The sequence below is a fragment of the Triticum urartu genome, chromosome 2A, assembly GCF_056163025.1.
Source record: "Triticum urartu cultivar PI428250 chromosome 2A, HENAU_Tu73, whole genome shotgun sequence".
Lineage (NCBI taxonomy): Eukaryota > Viridiplantae > Streptophyta > Magnoliopsida > Poales > Poaceae > Triticum > Triticum urartu.
In genome coordinates this window covers 745,485,225-745,507,477 of record NC_141874.1, presented here as the reverse complement: position 1 = coordinate 745,507,477, position 22,253 = coordinate 745,485,225, and the positions used below count along the sequence as shown (strand labels likewise).

The window sequence follows — 22,253 nt, the reverse complement described above, 5'->3', positions numbered from 1 at the left end:
CCTTCTCTAGAAAGTTTCTGAATTTAGCAACAAAAGTCTTGCCTTCGGATCTGTGATAGAAGGTGTATCCAATAGTTTCCTTTGGATATCCTATGAAGATTTACTTCTCCGATTTGGGTTCGAGCTTATCATGTTGAAACTTTTTCACATAAGCATCGCAGTTCCAAACTTTAAGAAACGACAACTTTGGTTTCTTACCAAACCACAGTTCAGATTGTGTCGTCTCAACGGACTTAGATGGTGCCCTATTTAACGTGAATGCAGCTGTCTCTAATGCATAACCCCAAAACGATAGTGGTAGATCGGTAAGAGACATCATAGATTGCACTATATCCAATAAAGTACGGTTATGACGTTCGGACACACCATTATGCTGTGGTGTTCCATGTGGCATGAGTTTGTGAAACTATTCCACATTGTTTTAATTGAAGACCAAACTCGTAACTCAAATATTTGTCTCCGCGATCAGATCGTAGAAACTTTATTTTCTTGTCATGATGATTTTCCACTTCACTCTGAAATTCTTTGAACTTTTCAAATGTTTCAGACTTATGTTTCATCAAGTAGATATCCCCATATCTGCTCAAATCATCTTGTGAAGGTCAGAAAATAATGATACCTGCTGTAAGCCTTAATATTCATCGGACCACATACATTAGTATGTATGATTTCCAACAAATCTGTTGCTTGCTTCATTGTTCCGGAGAACGGCGTTTTAGTCATCTTGCCCATAAGGCATGGTTCGCAAGCATCAAGTGATTCATAATCAACTGATTCCAAAATCCCATCAGCATGGAGTTTCTTCATGCGCTTTACACCAATATGACATAAACAGCAGTGCCACAAATAAGTTGCACTATCATTATTAACTTTGCATCTTTTGGTTTCAATATTATGATTATGTGTATCACTATGATCGAGATCCAACGAACTATTTTCATTGGGTGTGTAACCATATAAGGTTTTATTCATGTAAACAGAACAACAATTTATTCTCTTACTTAAATGAATAACCGTATTACAATAAACATGATCAAATCATATTCATGCTCAACGCAAACACCAAATAACACTTATTCAGGTTCAACACTAATCCCGAAAGTATAGGGAGTGTGCGATGATGATCATATCAATCTTGGAACCACTTCCAACACACATCGTCACTTCACCCTTAACTAGTCTCTGTTTATTCTGCAACTCCCGTTTCGAGTTAATAATCTTAGCAACTGAACTAGTATCAAATACTAAGGGTTTGCTATAAACACTAGTAAAGTACACATCAATAACATGTATATCAAATATACTTATGTTCACTTTGCCATCCTTCTTATCCGCCAATCACTTGGGGTAGATCTGCTTCCAGTGACCAGTCCCTTTGCAGTAGAAGCACTTAGTCTCAGGCTTAGGACCAGACTTGGGCTTCTTCACTTGAGCAGCAACTTGCTTGCTGTTCTTCTTGAAGTTCCCCTTCTTCCCCCTGCCCTTTTCTTGAAACTAGTGATCTTGTCAACCATCAACACTTGATGTTTTTCTTGATTTCTACCTTCGTTGATTTCAGCATCACGAAGAGCTTGGAAGTTGTTTCCGTTATCCCTTGCATATTATAGTTCATCACGAAGTTCTACTAACTTGGTGATGGTGACTAGAGAATTCTGTCAATCACTATCTTATCTGGAAGATTAACTCCCACTTGATTCAAGCGATTGTAGTACCCAGACAATCTGAGCACATGCTCACTAGTTGAGCGATTCTCCTCCATCGTTTAGCTATAGAACTTGTTGGAGATTTCATATCTCTCAACTCAGGTATTTGCTTGAAATATTAACTTCAACTCCTGGAACATCTCATATGGTCCATGACGTTCAAAACGTCTTTGAAGTCCCGATTCTAAGCCGTCAAGCATGGTGCACTTAAACTATCAAGTAGTCATCATATTGAGCTAACCAAACGTTCATAACGTCTGTATCTGCTCCTGCAATAGGTCCGTCACCTAGCGGTGCATCAAGGACATAATTCTTCTGTGCAGCAATGAGGATAAACCTCAGATCACGGATCCAATCCGCATCATTGCTACTAACATTTTTCAACACAATTTTCTCTAGGAACATATCAAAATAAACATATGAAAGCAACAACGCGAGCTATTGGTCTACAACATAGATATGCTAATACTACCAGGACTAAGTTCATGATAAATTAAAGTTCAATTAATCATATTACTTAAGAACTCCCACTTAGATAGACATCCCTCTAATCTTCTAAGTGATTACGTGATCCATATCAACTAAACCATAACCGATCATCACGTGAGATGGAGTAGTTTTCAATGGTGAACATCGTTTATGTTGATCATATCTACTATATGATTCACGCTCGACCTTTCAGTCTCCGTGTTCCGAGGCCATATCTGTATATGCTTGGCTCGTCAAGTATAACCTGAGTATTCCACGTGCGCAACTGTTTTGCACCCGTTGTATTTGAACGTAGAGCCTATCACACCCGATCATCACGTGGTGTCTCAGCACGAAGAACTTTCGCAACGGTGCATACTCAGGGAGAACACTTCTTGATAATTTAGTGAGAGATCATCTTATAATGCTACCGTCAATCAAAGCAAGATAAGATGCATAAAAGATAAACATCACATGCAATCAATATAAGTGATATGATATGGCCATCATCATCTTGTGCCTGTGATCTCCATCTCCGAAGCACCGTCATGATCACCATCATCACCGGCGTGACACCTTGATCTCCATCGTAGCATCGTTGTCGTCTCGCCAATCTTATGCTTCCACGAATATCACTACCGTTTAGTAATAAAGTAAAGCATTACATCGCGATTGCATTGCATACAATAAGGCGACAACCATATGGCTCCTGCCAGTTGCCGATAACTCGGTTACAAAACATGATCATCTCATACAATAAAATTCAGCATCATGTCTTGACCATATCACATCACAACATGCCCTGCAAAAACAAGTTAGACGTCCTCTACTTTGTTGTTGCAAGTTTTACGTGGCTGCTACGGGCTTAAGCAAGAACCAATCTCACCTACGCATCAAAACCACAACGATAGTTTGTCAAATAGACTCCGTTTTAACCTTCGCAAGGACCGGGCGTAGCCATACTTGGTTCAACTAAATTTGGAGAGACAGTCGCCCGCAAGCCATCTATGTGCAAAGCACGTCGAGGGAACCGGTCTCGCGTAAGCGTACGCGTAAGGTTGGTCCGGGTCGTCTCGTCCAACAATACCGCCGAACCAAAGTATGACATGCTGGTAGGCAGTATGACTTGTATCGTTCACAACTCACTTGTGTTCTACTCGTGCATATAACATCAACATAAATAACCTAGGCTCGGATGCCACTGTTGGGTTTCGTAGTAATTTCAAAAAATTTCCTACGCACACGCAAGATCATGTGATGCATAGCAACGAGGGGGAGAGTGTTGTCTACGTACCCAACGCAGACCGACTGCGGAAGCGATGACACGACGTAGAGGAAGTAGTCGTACGTCTTCACGATCCAACCGATCAAGCACCGAAACTACGGCACCTCCGAGTTCGAGCACACGTTCAGCTCGATGACGATCCCCGGACTCCGATCCAGCAAAGTGTCGGGGCAGAGTTTCGTCAGCACGACGGCGTGGTGACGATCTTGATGAACTACAGCAGCAGGGCTTCGCCTAAACTCCGCTACAGTATTATCGAGGAATATGGTGGCAGGGGGCACCGCACACGGCTAAGGAATAGATCACGTGGATCAACTTGTGTGTCTAGAGGTGCCCCCTGCCTCCGTATATAAAGGAGTAGAGGGGGGAGGCTGGCCGGCCAAGGAGGATGGCGCAGGAGAGTCCTACTCCCTCTAGGAGTAGGATTCCCCCCCCCCCCAATCCTAGTCGGAATAGGATTCGCGGAGGGGGAAAAGAGGAGAGGGGTGGCCGGCCACCTCTCCTAGTCCTAATAGGACTAGGGGAGGGGGGGAGGCGCGCAGCCCTTATGGGCAGCCCTTTCACCTTTCCACTAAGGCCCACTAAGGCCCATATGATTCCCGGGGGGTTCCGGTAACCTCCCGGTACTCCGGTAAAATCCCGATTTCACCCGGAACACTTCCGATATCCAAACATAGGCTTCCAATATATCAATCTTTACGTCTCGACCATTTCGAGACTCCTCGTCATGTCCATGATCACATCCGGGACTCCGAACAACCTTCGGTACATCAAAATCCATAAACTCACAATATAACTGTCATCGTAACCTTAAGCGTGCGGACCCTACGGGTTCGAGAACAGTGTAGACATGACCGAGACACGTCTCCGGTCAATAACCAATAGCGGGACCTGGATGCCCATATTGGCTCCTACATATTCTACGAAGATCTTTATCGGTCAGACCGCATAACAACATACGTTGTTCCCTTTGTCATCGGTATGTTACTTGCCCGAGATTCGATCGTCGGTATCCAATACCTAGTTCAATCTCGTTACTGGCAAGTCTCTTTACTCGTTCCGTAATACATCATCTCACAACTAACATATTAGTTGTAATGCTTGCAAGGCTTACGTGATGTGCATTACCGAGAGGGCCCAGAGATACCTCTCCGACAATCGGAGTGACAAAACCTAATCTCGAAATATGCCAACCCAACATGTACCATTGGAGACACCTGTAGTACTCCTTTATAATCACCCAGTTACGTTGTGACGTTTGGTAGTACCCAAAGTGTTCCTCCGGTAAACGGGAGTTGCATAATCTCGTAGTTATAGGAACATGTATAAGTCATGAAGAAAGCAATAGCAACATACTAAACGATCGGGTGCTAAGCTAATGGAATGGGTCATGTCAATCACATCATTCTCCTAATGATGTGATCCCGTTAATCAAATAACAACTCTTTTGTTTATGGTTAGGAAACATAACCATCTTCGATTAACGAGCTAGTCAAGTAGAGGCATACTAGTGACACTTTGTTTGTCTATGTATTCACACAAGTATTATGTTTCCGATTAATACAATTCTAGCATGAATAATAAACATTTATCATGATATAAGGAAATAAATAATAACTTTATCATTGCCTCTAGGGCATATTTCCTTCAACATCAACACATAAAACCTAGGCTCTGATACCACTGTTGGGGAAGGTAGTAATTTCAAAATTTTCCTATGCACACGCAAGATCATGGTGATGCATAGCAACAAGAGGGGAGAGTGTGATCTACGTACCCTTGTAGACCGACAGCAGAAGCGTTAGCACAACGCGGTGATGTTGTCGTACGTCTTCACGGGCCGACCGATCAAGCACCGAAACTACGGCACCTCCGAGTTTTAGCACACGTTCAGCTCGATGACGATCCCCGGACTCCGATCCAGCAAAGTGTCGGGGAAGAGTTCCGTCAGCACGACGGCGTGGTGACGATCTTGATGTACTACCGTCGCAGGGCTTCGCCTAAGCACCGCTACAATATTATCAAGGATTATGGTGGAAGGGGGCACCGCACATGGCTAAGAATATGATCACGTGGATCAACTTGTGTGTCTAGGGGTGCCCCCTACCCCCGTATATAAAGGAGCAAGGGGAGGAGGCCGGCCGGCCCCAATTGGCGCGCCAGGAGGAGTCCTCCTCCTAGTAGTAGGACTCCTACTAGGAGGGGGAAGGAAGTGGGGAGGGAGAAGGAAAGGGGGGCGCCGCCCCCCCCCCCCTCTCCTAGTCCAATTCGGACCAGGGGGGAGGAGGCGCGCGGCCCACCCTGGCTGCCCCTCTCTCTCTCCACTAAGGCCCATATGGCCCATTACTTCTCCCGGTAGGGTTCCGGTAACCCTCCGGCTCTCCGGTTTTCTCCGAAATCACCCGGAACACTTCCGGTGTCCGAATATAGCCGTCCAATATATCAATCTTTATGTATCGACCATTTCGAGACTCAACGTTATGTCCGTGATCACATCCGGGACTCCGAACTAACTTCAGTACATCAAAACTCATAAACTCATAATATAACTGTCATCGAAACCTTAAGCGTGCGGACCCTACGGGTTCGAGAACAATGTAGACATGACCGAGACACGTCTCCGGTTAATAACCAATAGCGGAACCTGGATGCTCATATTAGCTCCTACATATTCTACGAAGATCTTTATCGGTCAGACCGCATAACAACATACGTTGTTCCCTTTGTCATCGGTATTTTACTTGCCCGAGATTCGATCATTGGTATCTCAATACCTAGTTCAATCTCGTCACCGGCAAGTCTCTTTACTCGTTTCGTAATACATCATCCCGCAACTAACTCATTAGTTGCAATGCTTGCAAGGCTTATGTGATGTGCATTATCGAGAGGGCCCAGAGATACCTCTCCGACAATCGGAGTGACAAATCCTACTCTCGAAATACGCCAACCCAACATGTACCTTTGGAGACACCTGTAGAGCTCCTTTATAATCACCCAGTTACGTTGTGACGTTTGGTAGCACCCAAAGTGTTCCTCCGGCAAACGGGAGTTGCATAATCTCATAGTCATAGGAACATGTATAAGTCATGAAGAAAGCAATAGCAACATACTAAACGATCGGGTGCTAAGCTAATGGAATGGGTCATGTCAATCACATCATTCTCCTAATAATGTGATCCTGTTAATCAAATGACAACACATGTCTATGGTTAGGAAACATAACCATCTTTGATTAATGAGCTAGTCAAGTAGAGGCATACTAGTGACGTTTGGTTTGTCTATGTATTCACACAAGTATTATGTTTCTGGATAATACAATCCTAGCATGAATAATAAACATTTATCATGATATAAGGAAATAAAATAATAACATTATTATTGCCTCTAGGGCATATTTCCTTCACTCTATGGGTGTTCGACTCATCACAATGTAACTAGATTATTGACTCTAGTGCAAGTGGGAGACTGTTGGAAATATGCCCTAGAGGCAATAATAAAATGGTTATTATTATATTTCCTTGTTCATGATAATTGTCTATTGTTCATGCTATAATTGTATTATCCGGAAATCGTAATACCTGTGTGAATACATAGAGCACAACATGTCCCTGTTGAGCCTCTAGTTGACTAGCTCGTTGATCAATAGATGGTTACGGTTTCCTGGCCATGGACATTGGATGTCATTGATGTGATGGACAAGACCCAATCCTAAGCATAGCGCAAGATCGTGTAGTTCGTCTGCTAAAGCTTTTCTAATGTCAAGTATCTTTTCCTTAGACCATGAGATTGTGCAACTCCCGGATACTGTAAGAATACTTTGGGTGTGCCAAATGTCACAACGTAACTGGGTGACTATAAAGGTGCACTACGGGTATCTCTGAAAGTGTTAGTTGGGTTGACATGAATCGAGACTGGGATTTGTCACTCCGTATGACGGAGAGGTATCTCTGGGCCCACTCGGTAAGACATCATCGTAATGAGCTCAATGTGACTAAGGGGTGTTCACGGGATGATGTGTTACGCAACGAGTAAAGTGACTTGCCGGTAACGAGATTGAACGAGGTATTGGGATACCGACGATCGAATCTCGGGCAAGTAACGTACCGATTGACAAAGGGAATTGTATACGTGATTGCTTGAATCCTCGACATCGTGGTTCATCCGATGAGATCATCGTGGAACATGTGGGAGCCAACATGGGTATCCAGATCCCGCTGTTGGTTATTGGCCGGAGATTTATCTCGGTCATGTCTGCATGGTTCCCGAACCCGTAGGGTCTACACACTTAAGGTTCGATGACGCTAGGGTTATTAGGAAGATTTGTATGTGATTACCGAATGTTGTTCGGAGTCCCGGATGAGATCTCGGACGTCACGAGGAGTTCCGGAATAGTCCGGAGGTGAAGATTTATATATGGGAAGTCATCATACGGTCACCGGAAATATTCGGGGGTATACCGGTATTGTACCGGGACCACCGGAGGGGTTCCGGGGGTCCACCGGGAGGGTCCACCTGCCCCAGAGGGCCTTATGGGCTGTAGGTGGAAGGGAACCAGCCCCTAGTGGGCTGGGCGCCATTCCCTCCTAGGGCCCATGCGCCTAGGGTTTGGGGGGAACCCTAAAGGGGGGCGCCCCCCCTTGCTTGGGGGGCAAGCCCCCTTCCCCTTGGCCGCCGTCCCCTCTAAATCTCATCTAGAGGGGCCGCCCCCCTTCCCCCTTCTACCTATAAATAGAGGGGAAAGGGGAGGGCTGCAACACCACATCCAAGGCGCAGCCCCTCCCCTCCCTAACACCTCTCCTCCTCCGCGTGAGCTTGGTAAAGCCTTGCCGGAGAACTGCCACTCCATCACCACCACGCCGTCGTGCTGCTGTTGGAGCCTTCTTCCTCAACCTCTCCCTCCTCCTTGCTGGATCAAGGTGCGGGAGACGTCACCGGGCTGCACGTGTGTTGAACGCGGAGGCGCCGTTGTTCGGTGCTTAGATCGGATTCGGCCGTGATCTGAATCGCTACGTGTACGACTCCTCCAACCGCGTTCTTGCAACGCTTCCAACTCGCGGTCTTCAAGGGTATGAAGATGCACTCCCCTCTCGTTGCTAGTTATTCCATAGATTGATCTTGGTGATGCGTAGATTTTTTTTAATTTTTGCTACGATCCCCTACAATATTCACATACGCTTTCTTTTATGCACCATTGTAATTGGAAGAGATGCTACTAGTGTGGTTGACACCCTGATTAGAATTGTTGGTGACACAAATGAAGTTGTATGTGTGTAGAGCTCATGATTGACATAGAAAGCCGGTGTTCAGGGATGGAGATGCCTATGTGGGACTAGGGTCAACCTACCCCAATTACTTTTGCAAAACAATCAATATATCTTGCTCAATTAACACTAAGTGTTTCCTTATTTGTAAAAGCTGAACTCAATGTAATATAGATGACACCACCAAATTTATTTTCTAGTTTCATCCATCGGTACTGAAAACTGGCAGATTCCAGTAGGCAAGGAACTTCTTAAAAGAACAAAAAAAATTAATATTTCATTTGCTAGGAAAGCGTCCACTGTTGGCAATGCAATCAAAGTCAAAGTTGGCGAATGTCTCGCTAGCTAGGCTTCTTCTGTTTTTGTACAACTTGCCCTAATAACGCAATATCACGTTGTGCGCATATCGTCGTGGGCACCAAATCTTGTTAACCATTATCATATCGGTGAGGGTTTTAATCACATGTGCACATTATTAACCTACACATTATACTCTGTCTAAGACTTGGGTAGTCATAGCTAGCAAGGAATGTCTTGTTACCTTCTTTGACAAGATGGTGACACTCACCTTTGTCTGGAATGCTCTCGGCGAGCTAAATAATCTGTGATTATGTGGTTATTTTATGTACTACTTATATGGGAGGCATGACGAGGTGAGGGAGGTATCCGCAACATGAGTGTGGTGGGTGGAGGGCAATTCCCCTCCTTGTTGTGTAGGTTCAGTTACGTTGCGATGAGGGATGCAATCAAATTGCATATATGTTAAGTCGGTGACCTTCTCGTAAGCATTTTCAATGTTGAGCATTTTATAGAAACTCGATGTCTCTTATAATGGCATGCATATCATTTTCCTTGATATGAACATGTGCATGTGACATCAACCTCAACTGTAGTGCCTTTACCATCCACCCTTTATCATCCTCAACCTAGTAAAATCCCACCATCACTGAAAATTTCATGCTCAACTATTCGGATGTGGGATGGAGGTTTCCTGACAACCCGAACTTCTAGGTGTCGGAAGTGCAAATCCTCTATATTAATCAATGTAGCCCCTCTGTAAACTCTCTTTATTAATTAATCAATGACGCAAATCTTTTGCCTAGGTTTCAAAAAATAATTGTCCTCTTAAGTGCCATATTGGAGTACCATGTGTTAATAATTAATAATCGTTGACATTCTAGTGATCAATAAAAACTACCTTTCTAGTCCTCCTGACAACGTCACCAAAACGAGGATTCCACCGTTTAGCCAAAAGAAACTATACTCTTCCTAGCAATTTTTTTACTACTCCCCTTATTTCATATGCATATTTTTTTATAAATGTCAACTTTGTAGAGATTGACCAAGTTTATTGAGATAAATACCTTTTTTTGCTGGTGAGAAAAAAGTACCAAATTAATACAATGTAAAAGCATATCTCATGTTGTATGCAATGATATTTATGATATATACTTGGTATTATAGGTGTTGATTTTCTTCTTCTATAAACTAGGTCAAAGTTGACAAAGCTTGACTTTAGAAAAAAGTTATATACGAACCACATTTCGGAATGGAGGGAGTATGAAATAACTTTGCAAGATAAAAGTTAACATAATTTTACAGGGTCAATGCATATACTTCTGCATAAATTACTGATCACCCGCAAAAAAATGTTTTATAGGATTGATTGCATTTTTCTATTTGCAAATCTACTACGGGTGCAAACATGTTTGACAAACTTGCACAAATCGAGAGCTGAGCTGTTAACGTGATAGGCTCCCACACCCATCCAAAACAATAAGGTGCGGGAGAATGGCGCCCGCTGGTTGATCCACGCGATTTTACTGTGTCCAGGTAACACCTTCCTCAGATAAAATTAGTGATGGATGGTTATATTCCTCAAAAAAAGTGATGGACGGTTATCCTGTAATTCTTCTCCACGAAGCCACATGCCTCTCTTGTTCCCTTGAACCTGCCGCCGCACCAACGCAACCCACGCACGCGACCTCCTCTCTCTCTCTCTCTTGTGATCCGCTCTCCCACACAGCCGCACGATCATTGCCATCTCGAGTGGTGGGAGGAGAGGGCGACGGCGAGCAGTTTTGATCTGTCATCTTCTTCGACGCGGATGGCAGTGTATCGATCCGGCGTAGGAGGTTCGGGATGTTCGTTGCGGCTGCGAAGAGGTAGCGATGGGATTCGGCGAAGGGCAAGCATGCCGATCTCCCTCCTCCCGCTCCCAATCGCCGATGTGACCACCGTCAACTTGATCTTCACCACCTCAGGTGTGCTCACTCTTTTCCCCTCTACAGAAATTGGATCTCCATTCTTCTCCCCCCTTTAGCTATTAACCGGTGATGAACAAATTAGTGTGTCCCTGCATCTTGTTAGTTAGTAGTATTAAGAAAATGAAAGTTGTTGTGAATTTGGTATGCACTATGAAGATGTGTGTGTGTGTGTACGAATATTGGTGCTCTTTTGGGTTTAGGATTGCAGAATTGTTCCCTTTGGTTTGAAGGAATTGGGCGGGATTTGGATTCAATTGTTCAATTACTATTAGGATCTGAATCTGGTGGACTCCATACCATGATGATGAATCTTCTTACTGGTAGCTTTTGATGCAGCAGTGGACAGTAAGATTGTTTGCTCAATCACCCCATGCTCACATGAGTAATTGGTCGTTTTTCTTGTCCATTCGCTTCTGATGTTGACACAAGGAGATGATGCCCCAATTGTATAAGCCGTGGTACAAAAGCCTCCATTCAATCAAAACCACAATGGTAGTGATGTGCCATGGTTTGTGTTTTTGCCATAGTTTGTACTCAAATTGTATAAGCCGTGGAGACTTTCAGTGGATGGTCGCTCATATGTGTTTGTTCCATAGTTTTTGCGTCGTCCTTGCATCGGTTCTTTATGTAACTGTACTATGTCTGGCATAATAGGAGGACGAGGCAAGCCAATAAGTTGAGAAGGTCCAAGAGTTGGCAAAAGCCGAACTGGCTGTAGCTCTTGCAAAGGAGAAAGCATCCCAGATCGAACATATTTCTGAAGCGAATCTCAATTTATTACCTGATAACTCGGTAGTACATTTTCTGTGCCAGCATTACATTACTTAATCACTTTGATTAGTGGGAGCAACTAAGCTGTTGTTGTAGGTACACATCATCGGATTGAAGGGTGAGGAGAGGAGAAGCACAAGGAGATCAATAGGTTGCTATATTATTCCACATATATGGTTTTGTGTGATGTTACTTTGGATTACTATAGATGGTTCATCTATAATGGAAATTAGTGGCTATTAAAAATTAGTTTTGATTTACTATGGCAATAGTTGTTGGTTACAGCCATTAAAAAGATTGATTAGTTCCATCAGATTATTTGAACTGCAGCAAGGAATGAACATTACAAGTTTACAACTCTCTTTGATTTTCTTTGATGTTTCCTCTTTTGTCTGGTCTGAAATAATATGTCTTGTCTATATATTCTACTATGCATCATCATCTTCTGTATTACTGATAGGAGAATATTGTAATGGCGCTTCATTAATTAGTGGTAATAGACACAACTTCGGTCATACCATGTTAGTACAATTAATTTATTTCAATTCCAAACATGTATCAGTTGCAGAAGATGTGGCACGAGTTGGTGGGCAGCTGGTTGTAGCCGAAGCAAGAGCATTCAAAGACATGAGCTGCTATCCGTACATAGGTATATATTAGCTTCTGCACTGTCTCTTTGTCTCTTTACTACCTTTCCTACCCACTCATGCTTTGAATTTGCTCTTAGCTTGGTGAGGTTATTGTGAGGTGAAAAAAATGATGCATGGTGAGATTTTAGGTGTATCCTATTGACTGCATGATTACATATATCGTGATATTACTCAGCTATTATTCTCATTTGCTTCCCATTGTGCATTTGGTTTGTTGCGGGTCTTACACACACTCACTTCTTCCTTATATTGCATGGATCCGACTAAGTCTTCCATGTGTCTCTCTCATTTTTTGAAGCTCTCGTAGAGAAGAAATTAAGGATTTCTTAGCATTTCAGCGTCATCTAGGAAAGTTATAATCATTGTATTAGAAAAAACACAAATGATCCTCTCATAATGATGGAAAATTAGTTGTGAACGATAACTTATGTTCTCTATGAGATTTTTAATTTAAGTGTATGGTTGTCAATAGTGTTAAATGCATGTACTTTGAGTGATAGAATAACACCCGTGGTACAAACAAGAAAGTGGAAGGGGCGTGTCTTCACCTGGCAACGCCCCAACCTCCTCTCATGAGGCCCGCAATGGCGGGCCCCAACCACTAGTTCACATAGGGCGAGGCTTGCCTGCTCCGCGAAAATGCTTCCATCCGTGCTCCATGGTACGTGGCGCTCATCCAACGATCGCACGCTGCTGCCCTCTTTTTCGATTAAAACCCCAGCAATTAAACAAAACCGGCCGGCCGTGTCTCTTAATTAAACGCAGGAAAAGACCAGCTGCTCGTTTCGTCTCCTCTCTTATCCACTCACTTTCCCCACAGGCAAAGCAGTAGCTCCTCCACGGCCGGCGAACACCGCGATGTTGATCTGCTTGCTTGTCAGAGCGGGAGGGTTTGCTCCGTGCTCGTCCCATCGCGGCGCTCGTGAGCGAACTGTGCACCAACCCTGCGGCCACGACGTTCCTCGCCCCGCGCGGCGCTCGTAGGCGAGCTGCGCGCCGTTCCTGAGGCCGCAGCCTCCGTCGCCCGGCGCTTCGCTCGTTGTCGATCTGCGCGCCGTTCCTGAGGTTGCAGCCTCCTGTCGCCGGGCGCGGCCCTCATTGGCGAGCTGCGCGCCGTTTCTTCTCGGCGGTCACCTTCGTGGCCCTGTTTGTCGCGTTTGTCGCGCCCCAGCTACTGAGCTTCGTCCAGCACGTACCATAACATGGCTGCGAAGACTTGCCGTGGTTGAAGGTACGTCGTCCAATTACTCAAGTATATGACCGCTGTTCTTCTAATTTCTGAACCAAATGCTATTTTTGTCCGTGTGAGGTCGGTGAGATGCAAGCAACTATGCTTTTGGACAAGAACTGTGCTTTTGGTCTGACTTGATTAAGCTACGCATGTCAATGAACTAATATACATACGCCTTCTTAAATCTATGCTTTTGGACAGCAAGTATGCATTGGTCTCACTTAATTAAGTAGTGCATTCGATCGATATGCACAGACTCCCCATAAATCCAATAATATATTACAAGTTTTTAGTAAAGTAGAAAAAAAACATGAGTCTTTGATAACGATGAGAGATTAAGTTGGCTTCTGTTGTTGGAAGAAGACTTGATTTTGACCTGTCATTGTACCAACGGATGGCTGCAGTGGGGCATTTGATGTTGGGTGTCTTATCATCATACCAATGGGGTGCTGTAGTGAGGCATTCGGAGTTGGGTGTCCTGTCATCGTACCAACGGATGGCTGCAGTGAGGCATTTGGAGCTTGGTCCATCGTACCGATGGACGACTGCAGTGAGGCATTCAGAGCTGGGTGTCCTCTCATTGTACCAATGGTTGGTTGCAGCGAGACATTTGGAGCTGGGTGTCCTCTCATCGTACCAAGAGACGGCAATAGTGAGGCATCCAGAGCTGAGTTGCATTGTTCTGAATAGGTATACACGTGATTTGTCGGAACTCCCAAATAACCCTGTGAGTAGTAGTACCAAAGGTTAGTGTCCATAAATCTTTAAAACGATAAAACTGAAATCTGAGTGTAGGTAGCTTATACCATTAAGCTATTGTAATGTTGCAATTCAGCTAGCAATCTTTGGTCTTGTCCATACATCGCCATAGGATTTAGGATTGGGTTGTATTGTGGTAGATATGCCGGCATTTGATTCGTAAAAACCTCCGAATGACCCTATAAAACATGGTGTGATAAATCTTGTATAACTTAAGTTTTTATGTCAGATCAAGTGTGAATTTATTTATACCATTGAGGTGCCATGAGGTTGTAGTGCTACAGGATTATCTACTTTCCTTTTCCTCTTTGATTTTGCTTTCTCTAAGCCACCAATAGGTCTACTTGCTCCTTGAATAGTCTTCTCCTTCAACTTGATACCTTTTGGCTTAGCAAGCCCCTTATTTTGTTTTGAACTTGTACATGAGTTAATGTTTGGTTCTGCAAATATATATTTAAATAAAATTCAAGTTTGATAACATTAAAAAATACACACCCATATTAGCAGGTCTACCTGACCCTCGAACAGTCTTCTTTTTAACCTTGTTACCTGTTGGATTGGCAAATCCCTCATTTTGTTCTGAACTTGTAGATGAGTTAATGTTCGGGTCTGCAACTATAAAAGCAAACATAGGTTAGTTTGATGAGATCATAAAACTAAACTTACAGACCTTGTGCCAAGGGAGTTACATATATCTGGATGTCTGTTTGATCCTCGAGCCGTCTTCTCCTTGACCTTCATTCCTTTTGGCTTGGTAGGCCTCTCATTTTGTTTTGAACTTGTAGTTGTGATATTGTTTGAGTCTGCAACTATAAAAGTAAATATAAATTTAAGCTTGATGAGAGCATAAAACTGAATGTACATACCTTGTGAACAAACAGAGTTACGTGTATCTGGATCAGATCTATGTTTTAGACATTTCTCCACCTCTTCTGCTAATTTATCTGCATAATTAGCAGCCATCAAGTATGACTCTTCAGACTCTGCGGCTCGAGCAGCTATTTGGATAAACATTCTGCACAACTCTTTATAGCGTTTTGTCAGTATTGTTTTGCGGTCTTCATGCAGGTTGCAGTTGCTTGTTATATCCAAAACTTTTGCATCAATTGTCCATCTTTTCAAGATGTACTGTTGAGGGATGTGCTTGATATTATTAATGTCAAGTACCTTCAAGGAATGAGAGCAAAGAATTTCAGCAAATTCAAACTTCTTGCAACTGCAATTGACCTTTTCTTCTTTTGGAAAAAATTTAACAACATGATCACGCTCTGTACCATGAAATTTTACTTTGTAAACCTTCTCCTCGGTGTCACTGTCATCACAAAGGAATGTGTCATAGTTTAAGGTCCGAAGCACTTGTTCCTGAAACATCTTGAATATTGGTGGAGTATATGTAGTTGATGCTTGCCTTAACATATAGCTTTCTGCCTTCAGCTTAGGAGTACTTTGTGTTGCTTTGAAGTCACATCTCACCTCGTCGAATCTTTTATCTGCAACTAGACATTCGAAATGCTCAAAAAAAAGTAAGCATGTCATACTTAGAACTAATGTAACGTTTTAGTTCGTTGTTCATGCTTTCACTCCTTTGGGTACTGCTCATGTGTGCAGAGAAAGTATTCCTGCCATATACTAGGGCCCAATGCTCCCTTTTCTCAAATAACCTTTGGAGCCATGCATTGTCCCGGAGTCCATACTTGTCAAGCATTTCATTCCATGCACTTATAAATTCATCTTCCTTCTCAATATCATAGATACAATGCTGAAAATCAGCATTGAACTTCTTGTAATCTGTAACAACTCCACCAAGATGTTTGATAGCATTTTGATTCATATGCCACACACAAAGTCTATGGTGAGAGTGAGGCAGGACTGAACGGATCGCCTTAGCCATTGCCGCATCTTCGTCAGTCAGAATTGTATGTGGATGCTTTCCAGACATTACTGTTAAAAATGTTCTAAAAAGCCAAGCAAAACTTTCTGCTGTTTCATCATAGAGAAGTGCAGCACCAAACACAATTGTTTTCTTGTGATTATTTACACCAACAATTAAACCAAACGGACGCCCATCGTCTAGTTTCCTGTATGTGGTGTCAAAACATATGACATCACCAAATAATGCATAGTCTGAGACCATTTTGGAGTCCGTCCAAAATATATTAGTTATCAAATCATCCTCATCAACTTGAATTGAATAAAAAACTTGACATCTTCTGAAACCTTCTTCTCCATATATTCTAACACTCCACCAGTGTCACCCACCTTTGCTTTTAGTGTTCTCTTAGAGTACAAACGATTTTTCATGTCTGTGCTTATAAAGCCAAGGTTTTCAGGTCCACATGCCTCTTTCGTCATTAGATCAATAGTTGCTTTATTTGAAATGTCCACTGACTTTGCGACCTCGGCATTGGCTAGTTGAGCTTCAGTTACTTTCTGTGTGATCTTAAGTATTGCGACATATTTCTAGTAGCAAGACTATGGTTGTGGGCTTCGTTAAATCTGTATACATAATAAATCCCATTATTAAGACTTATCTTCATACGTGCATCACAACCACATCGTGTCTCAGGCCTACTATAACTGAATTTCTCCTCTCTTTTATCTTCCGCACAAACTCCTATTAGTTCAAGTAATTTTCTTAGTCCCATCTAAAAATGCATATGACCAGAACAAGTTAGAATTAGTCCATACCTTGACGAGAACATGTGAATGTCCGTTGTTGTATTGTACTACAATTTTTTACTTTATGTTGATTGCCTTTTCGGATGCTAAAACCCATGGAATAAGCATACTTGTTATAGAAGGAATAAGCTTCTTCTTCAGATAAAAACTGCATGCCAAGCTTTGGCACCCCTTTTTCAATTTGCTCTGTTGCATTGCTAGCTGTAGTTCCTTCGAATCCCTGTTTAAATTAGTAGTCACTTTAGCAATTGGTTCAAATACAAGGAAAAGGAGAAGAAACCTATCCGTGTTGTAAATCAACAAATAACCTTGCTATGTCTATTCATTTTGATTTCACGGTGGAATGAAAAGGAGTAGGCATTCCCAACTAATCAGAGGTATGTCTTTGCCCCTTGAGCCATTACATTTCTCTTATATGTCTTTTCCCCTTGAGCCATTACATTTCTCTTATATGTCCAGCATCACTGTCAGTTTTCATTTATATGTACCCATCAGTAATACAACTTTGTATTGTGTAATCTGTGCAAGACATATTGTTAACTGGATATTACGCACAGGGAGTACGAAATATTCGCTTCTGTTGTCTAGGTTTATTTTGCTATGCCCTACCAGTGACAACAATCACAAAAACCTGAAAGCCATAGATCAGTAAATTGCAGGACTGGGAGAAGACATTGGATCAGAGAGAGGGAAGAACGCAATGGAAGACATAGCTTACATTTGGGGAATCTGATTCTTCATTGGTCCCGGCAAGAATTGGTGAAGACGCCATCAAGTTCCTCGTATCCCTGTGTTGGATCTATATTTGTAGATAGATTTGATGGAGGTGTATGATATGGTCTGTTTGGAGTAATTGTGTACGGGAAAAGTTCACCACCAATGTTTCGGCGCGCAAGAGTGATTTATTTCCCTCCAAATCTTTATTCTGTTGCGCTAATTACGATGGCTGGAAAAGGTCTTAGAGCGGACGGTTTAATTAAGAGACGCGGCCGGCCGGTTTTGTTTAATTGCTGGAGGTTTTTAATTAAAAAAGAGGGCAGCAACATGCGATCGTTGGATGAGCGCCACCTACCACGGAGCACGGATGGGAGCATTTTCGCGGAGCAGGCAAGCCTCGCCCGTTCACATATACGTCTTCTGAAACCTCGCTCGCACAAAACCGCATGACAGATCGCACCCGTCGGCCATGGCGTGCCAACAGTCCCGCGCCTACGCGGCCATCCTCCAGCGCAGCGCCGCCGCCGACCCGCGCCGCGTCGCCTCCCTCCACGCGGCGATCCTCAAGCCGGGCCTCCTCGCCTGCGACCAGTCCCTGGCCAACCACCTCCTCATCGCCTACTTCAGGTCGCCGCTCCGGCCCCGCCACCACGGCCTCCGCCTGCTCGACGAAATGCCCCGCCGCAACGCCGTCTCCTGGGCCGCCGCCGTCTCGGGGCTCGCGCAGGGGGGCCGGCCCCGCGAAGCGCTCGCGCTCTTCCGCGCCATGCGGCGCGAGGGGGCCCCGCCCAGCGAGTTCGCGCTCGTGAGCGCGCTCAACGCCAGCTCGCTCGTCGCCCCCGCCGGCGCGCACGCGCGGCAGCTCTATGCCCTCGCCGTCCGGCTCGGCTTCCAGTCCCACGCCTTCGTGCTGAACGCGTTCCTCGCGGCGATGGTCCGGCACGAGCGGCTCGCCGACGCCGTGCGGCTGTTCGAGTGGGCCTCCGGCCGCCGCGACGTCGTCTCGTGGAACACGCTGCTCGCCGGGCTCGCGCGCCGCTCGCGCACGCGCATGTGGATTCTCTGGCGGAGGATGGCACGGGAAGTCGCCGGGGCCGACGGGTTCTCTTTCAGCACCGTGCTCTCGGGGCTGACGGCCGACGCCGACACGGTGAGCGGTTTGCAGGTCCATGGGCAGCTTGTCAAGAGCGGCTTCAGCGATGACGTCTGCGTGGGCAACTCCCTGGTGGAGATGTACACGAAGAACGGGGCCCTGGAGTCCGGCGCCAGAGCGTTCGCCGAGATGCCGCGGAGAGACGTCGTGTCTTGGACGGAGATGGCCGCCGGTTGGCTGCACTCAGGCGAGCCCGCCAAGGCCATCGGAGTACTCGGTCCCATGATGCTCGAAGGAATTAGGCCGAACAACTACACATTGGCGACGGCAGCCAATGCCTGCGCGACCCTCGCCGGTCCGAGCGAAGGGTGCAAGGTTCATGGATACGCCATCAGACTGGGAGAGGGCTCTGATGTCGCCGTGAACAACGCGCTCATCGACATGTACTCCAAGTGCGGCCTGGCGGACACCGCGCACAGGGTGTTCCAGTCAATGCGGCAGCGACCAGTCATATCCTGGACGACGATGATCATGGGGTTCGCGCGGAACGGGCAACCTCAGGACGCCGTGAAGGTGTTCGACGACATGCTTCTGGAAGGCGTCGCGCCTAACCACGTCACGTTCCTCTGCGTCCTCCATGCCTGCAGCCAAGGCGGGTTCATGGAGGAAGCTTGGATATACTTCAGAGCCATGACAGACAAGTTCCGCATCAAGCCCGGCGAGGATCACTACGCCTGCATGGTCGATCTCCTCGGGAAGGCAGGCCATATAGAGGATGCCGAGGAGCTGATATCGCGGATGCCGTTCCGCCCCGGGGTTCTGGTCTGGCAGGCGCTGCTCGGTGCTTGTCAGCTCCATGGCAATGAGGCCGCAGCAAAGCGGGCTGCAGAGCGCGCTCTTGCGCTTGAGAAGGAAGACCCATCGACATACCTGCTGCTGTCGAGGACGCTTGCGAGTCGGCACGACTGGGGCGGCGCCGGAAGGTCGAGAGGGCTCATGGGGGACAGAGAAGTCATGAAGCTGCCTGGGTCTACCTGGTTGCAGTCCATGCCCGAGACTGAGAGTGCCCAGGCTTGCACAGCATGAACAGTAATGCAAAATGCACATTTTCCTAACGGAAGCACTTGGAATCATTTTCTGGCCTGAAAGGCTTCAGGCTACGAAGTAAAGTAGGTATTTCAGTTATCTGAGTGAATGGCATTTTGGCTTGGATGGAAGTGAATTCACAGTTTTCCTGAATGGATTTCTGCATGATCCAACTGGCAAGAGTCTAATGTGATCAACGACTATCCATTCTGTAGAGGCCAAAACAATTATTCATTGACCTTGCTTAATAACAATTAAATAAGTGTACATCCTCTTGATAGCCCTTGATATATGCTCTTTTTTTCCAATGCAATGAAAGCCATACATAGTCCTGATCGTGTAGGTAATTAGTAATTACAGACTAGAGCTCATGGAGTGGGGAAAAACTGTTCAATATGCAAGCTGTGCAGCTCAAGCCAGTGCCATTTGGCATCCTCTGAAGTGTGAACCATTACAAGAATCGGTCCTGCAGACCGCAGGCGATGATATCAGGCCACATTTGAGGTCTCCAGGAGAGGCTCGATGTAGTCCTTGAACTTGGCCTTGTTTATCGCGCCTTCTCTTCGGCTCCCTGGCACCTCCTGCCCGTTCTTGAAGAGGATCAACGCCGGGAGACCGTAAACCTTGTACTTCTCGATAATTTGAGGATTTGCGTCATGGTCGATCTTGACAATCTTTAATCTCCCCTCGTATTCCTGTTTCATAAGAAAATCGCCAACTATCAGAGATACGAATTAAAATAACAGACTTGCACTCTAAATTTCTTTAACTTTTCAGTGCGCTGCTGAGGCCTGCAGAAAATTTTCCATGCACCCTTAATTTGACTCTCTTTGGAAAAAAAAACTACTGGGTAGGTGATTGTTCACATAGAGTACATTGATGTCTGTACACATTGGCCAATTGATCAGGGAGTTTTCATGATTGCTAGTGAGACCAATTTTGGAGGTTCCAAACTAAGCCTCTCCATTGTCCAAGGATCTACTTATACCAAACTAATCTAGGAAGGCATCCCAGGCTCACCGCATCAACCAAATCATTAAGGCTATGGTTAATTTTATGCAGTCTAAACATATTATCCATGGTATCTTGGCAATCTGACAACCTGCCATATACTCCCTCTGTGATTCCTTGCAGTGATTACTACTTCGCCATTGATTTCAGCAAGCATTTTGGGCCTTTGTTCTACCACTTGTTACAGACTCACATGAAGGCAGTTTTACTGTGGTAAGATGCACAGCTCAGACCAGAAAACTTTCTGGGAACTGCTGAATTTCCTGTTCTTTTAGTAACAACATGGAGTTCGTACATCCACAGACGCCGTGACAGGTCAGGTTGCTGGTAGCTGCTGAGTGCCCCCTTCTCTTTACTAAGGTGTGTGTGGCCATGGAGTTCATGCATCAGCTGTTCACAGGATGCCAACGACTTACGGCTACCACTGACATTATTCCGCGACAGTTGCTATCCATACCATACAGCAGGAACTGAATTATCCACCGCAGCAAAACTAGAACTGCGAGCGCCGTGTGGTTTGGTGTTTCTGCGATTCTCAACTAGACGAACACGACGAGGCCGGGCGGCAGCGCGTACCTCGGAGGCCCAGTCGACGACGGGGGCGACGAGGCGGCAGGGCCCGCACCAGTCGGCGACGAAGTCGACGAGCACGGGCAGGTCCGACTGCATGACCTCCGCCTCGAACTCGCCCTCCCCGACCAGCTTCACCGCCCCGCGGCACCGGACGCGCGCGCGCGCCAGGGCGGGCGCGCGGCAGAGGAGGGGCCCCGCTGCCCGAGGGAGCGCGACGGCGAAAGGGAGCCGGCGGGAGGAGGAGAAGGAGAGGGGCGAGCGGAGGGGCGGAGGGGGCGCGAGCGTGGACGCGGTGGTGCTCGGCGCGGATGCCATGGGGGAGGGGGAGGGGGGAGAGCTGCACGATGCCGATGAGGCGGGGCGGGTAGGAGGAATCTTCTGGAAGGTGCCACCTGGCCACCGGTTTGTGCGACGAGCGGGTTCGTTTCTGGTCGTGAGGCCCACGGCTTTCGGGGCCTCGGCCTGGTTTATCCAACGCGCAAAATTTGTGTGGCCCATGTATAATAACACGCACCCCTAAAACAAAATGTATAATACTAACACGCAATGAGGGTTCTGGAGGAAAAAAAAACTCGGCCAGAAGAGGACCGTTGGGTCATTGTCTCTCTTCTCCTCCTCGTCTCTGATATGATCAGACCAAGAGGGTAACTGTCACGACCCTGTTTGCACGCTCTACCCAATCTTCTTCATTATCCATAG

At 45.6% G+C, this 22,253-nt stretch overlaps 3 protein-coding genes across 5 annotated transcripts; 1 reads left to right on the top strand and 2 right to left on the bottom strand.

Moving 5' to 3' along the window:
* Window positions 1-10,668: 10,668 nt before the first annotated feature.
* LOC147987610 (pentatricopeptide repeat-containing protein At4g33170-like) lies at window positions 10,669-20,069 on the top strand. Of its 3 annotated transcripts, XM_087545402.1 has the most exons (6): window positions 10,669-10,981; window positions 11,639-11,776; window positions 11,852-11,906; window positions 12,318-12,404; window positions 13,226-13,636; window positions 17,734-20,069. In XM_087545402.1, exon 6 carries the CDS (start codon window positions 18,261-18,263, stop codon window positions 19,968-19,970), a length of 1,710 nt encoding a protein of 569 aa, XP_087401528.1. In that variant the 5' UTR covers window positions 10,669-10,981; window positions 11,639-11,776; window positions 11,852-11,906; window positions 12,318-12,404; window positions 13,226-13,636; window positions 17,734-18,260; the 3' UTR covers window positions 19,971-20,069. The 3 variants fall into 3 exon arrangements, with proteins under 3 accessions (XP_087401528.1, XP_087401529.1, XP_087401530.1); XM_087545403.1 differs by having other exon boundaries at window positions 12,318-13,636; XM_087545404.1 differs by having other exon boundaries at window positions 11,852-13,636.
* LOC147987611 (protein FAR1-RELATED SEQUENCE 9-like) lies at window positions 13,807-17,742 on the bottom strand. Its single transcript, XM_087545405.1, has one exon. It carries the CDS (start codon window positions 15,929-15,931, stop codon window positions 15,044-15,046), a length of 888 nt encoding a protein of 295 aa, XP_087401531.1. The 5' UTR covers window positions 15,932-17,742; the 3' UTR covers window positions 13,807-15,043.
* Window positions 20,070-20,248: 179 nt separating the features above from the next.
* THX (thioredoxin X) lies at window positions 20,249-21,919 on the bottom strand. The gene is made up of 2 exons (XM_048704079.2): window positions 21,558-21,919; window positions 20,249-20,665 (listed from the first exon to the last, which is right to left on the bottom strand). The coding sequence occupies exons 1-2, from the start codon at window positions 21,867-21,869 to the stop codon at window positions 20,459-20,461; spliced, it is 519 nt and encodes a 172-aa protein (XP_048560036.1). The 5' UTR covers window positions 21,870-21,919; the 3' UTR covers window positions 20,249-20,458.
* Window positions 21,920-22,253: the final 334 nt, after the last annotated feature.

Excerpts from the sequence above, each read along its gene's own strand:
- LOC147987611 (XM_087545405.1), bottom strand. The coding sequence starts at position 15,931 with ATGACATGCTTACTTTTTTTTGAGCATTTCGAATGTCTAGTTGCAGAT.
- LOC147987610 (XM_087545402.1), top strand. The coding sequence starts at position 18,261 with ATGGCGTGCCAACAGTCCCGCGCCTACGCGGCCATCCTCCAGCGCAGC.
- THX (XM_048704079.2), bottom strand. The coding sequence starts at position 21,869 with ATGGCATCCGCGCCGAGCACCACCGCGTCCACGCTCGCGCCCCCTCCG. Across the intron at positions 20,666-21,557 it reads TCGTCGACTGGGCCTCCGAG|GAATACGAGGGGAGATTAAA; the intron begins GTACGCGCTGCC and ends CTTATGAAACAG.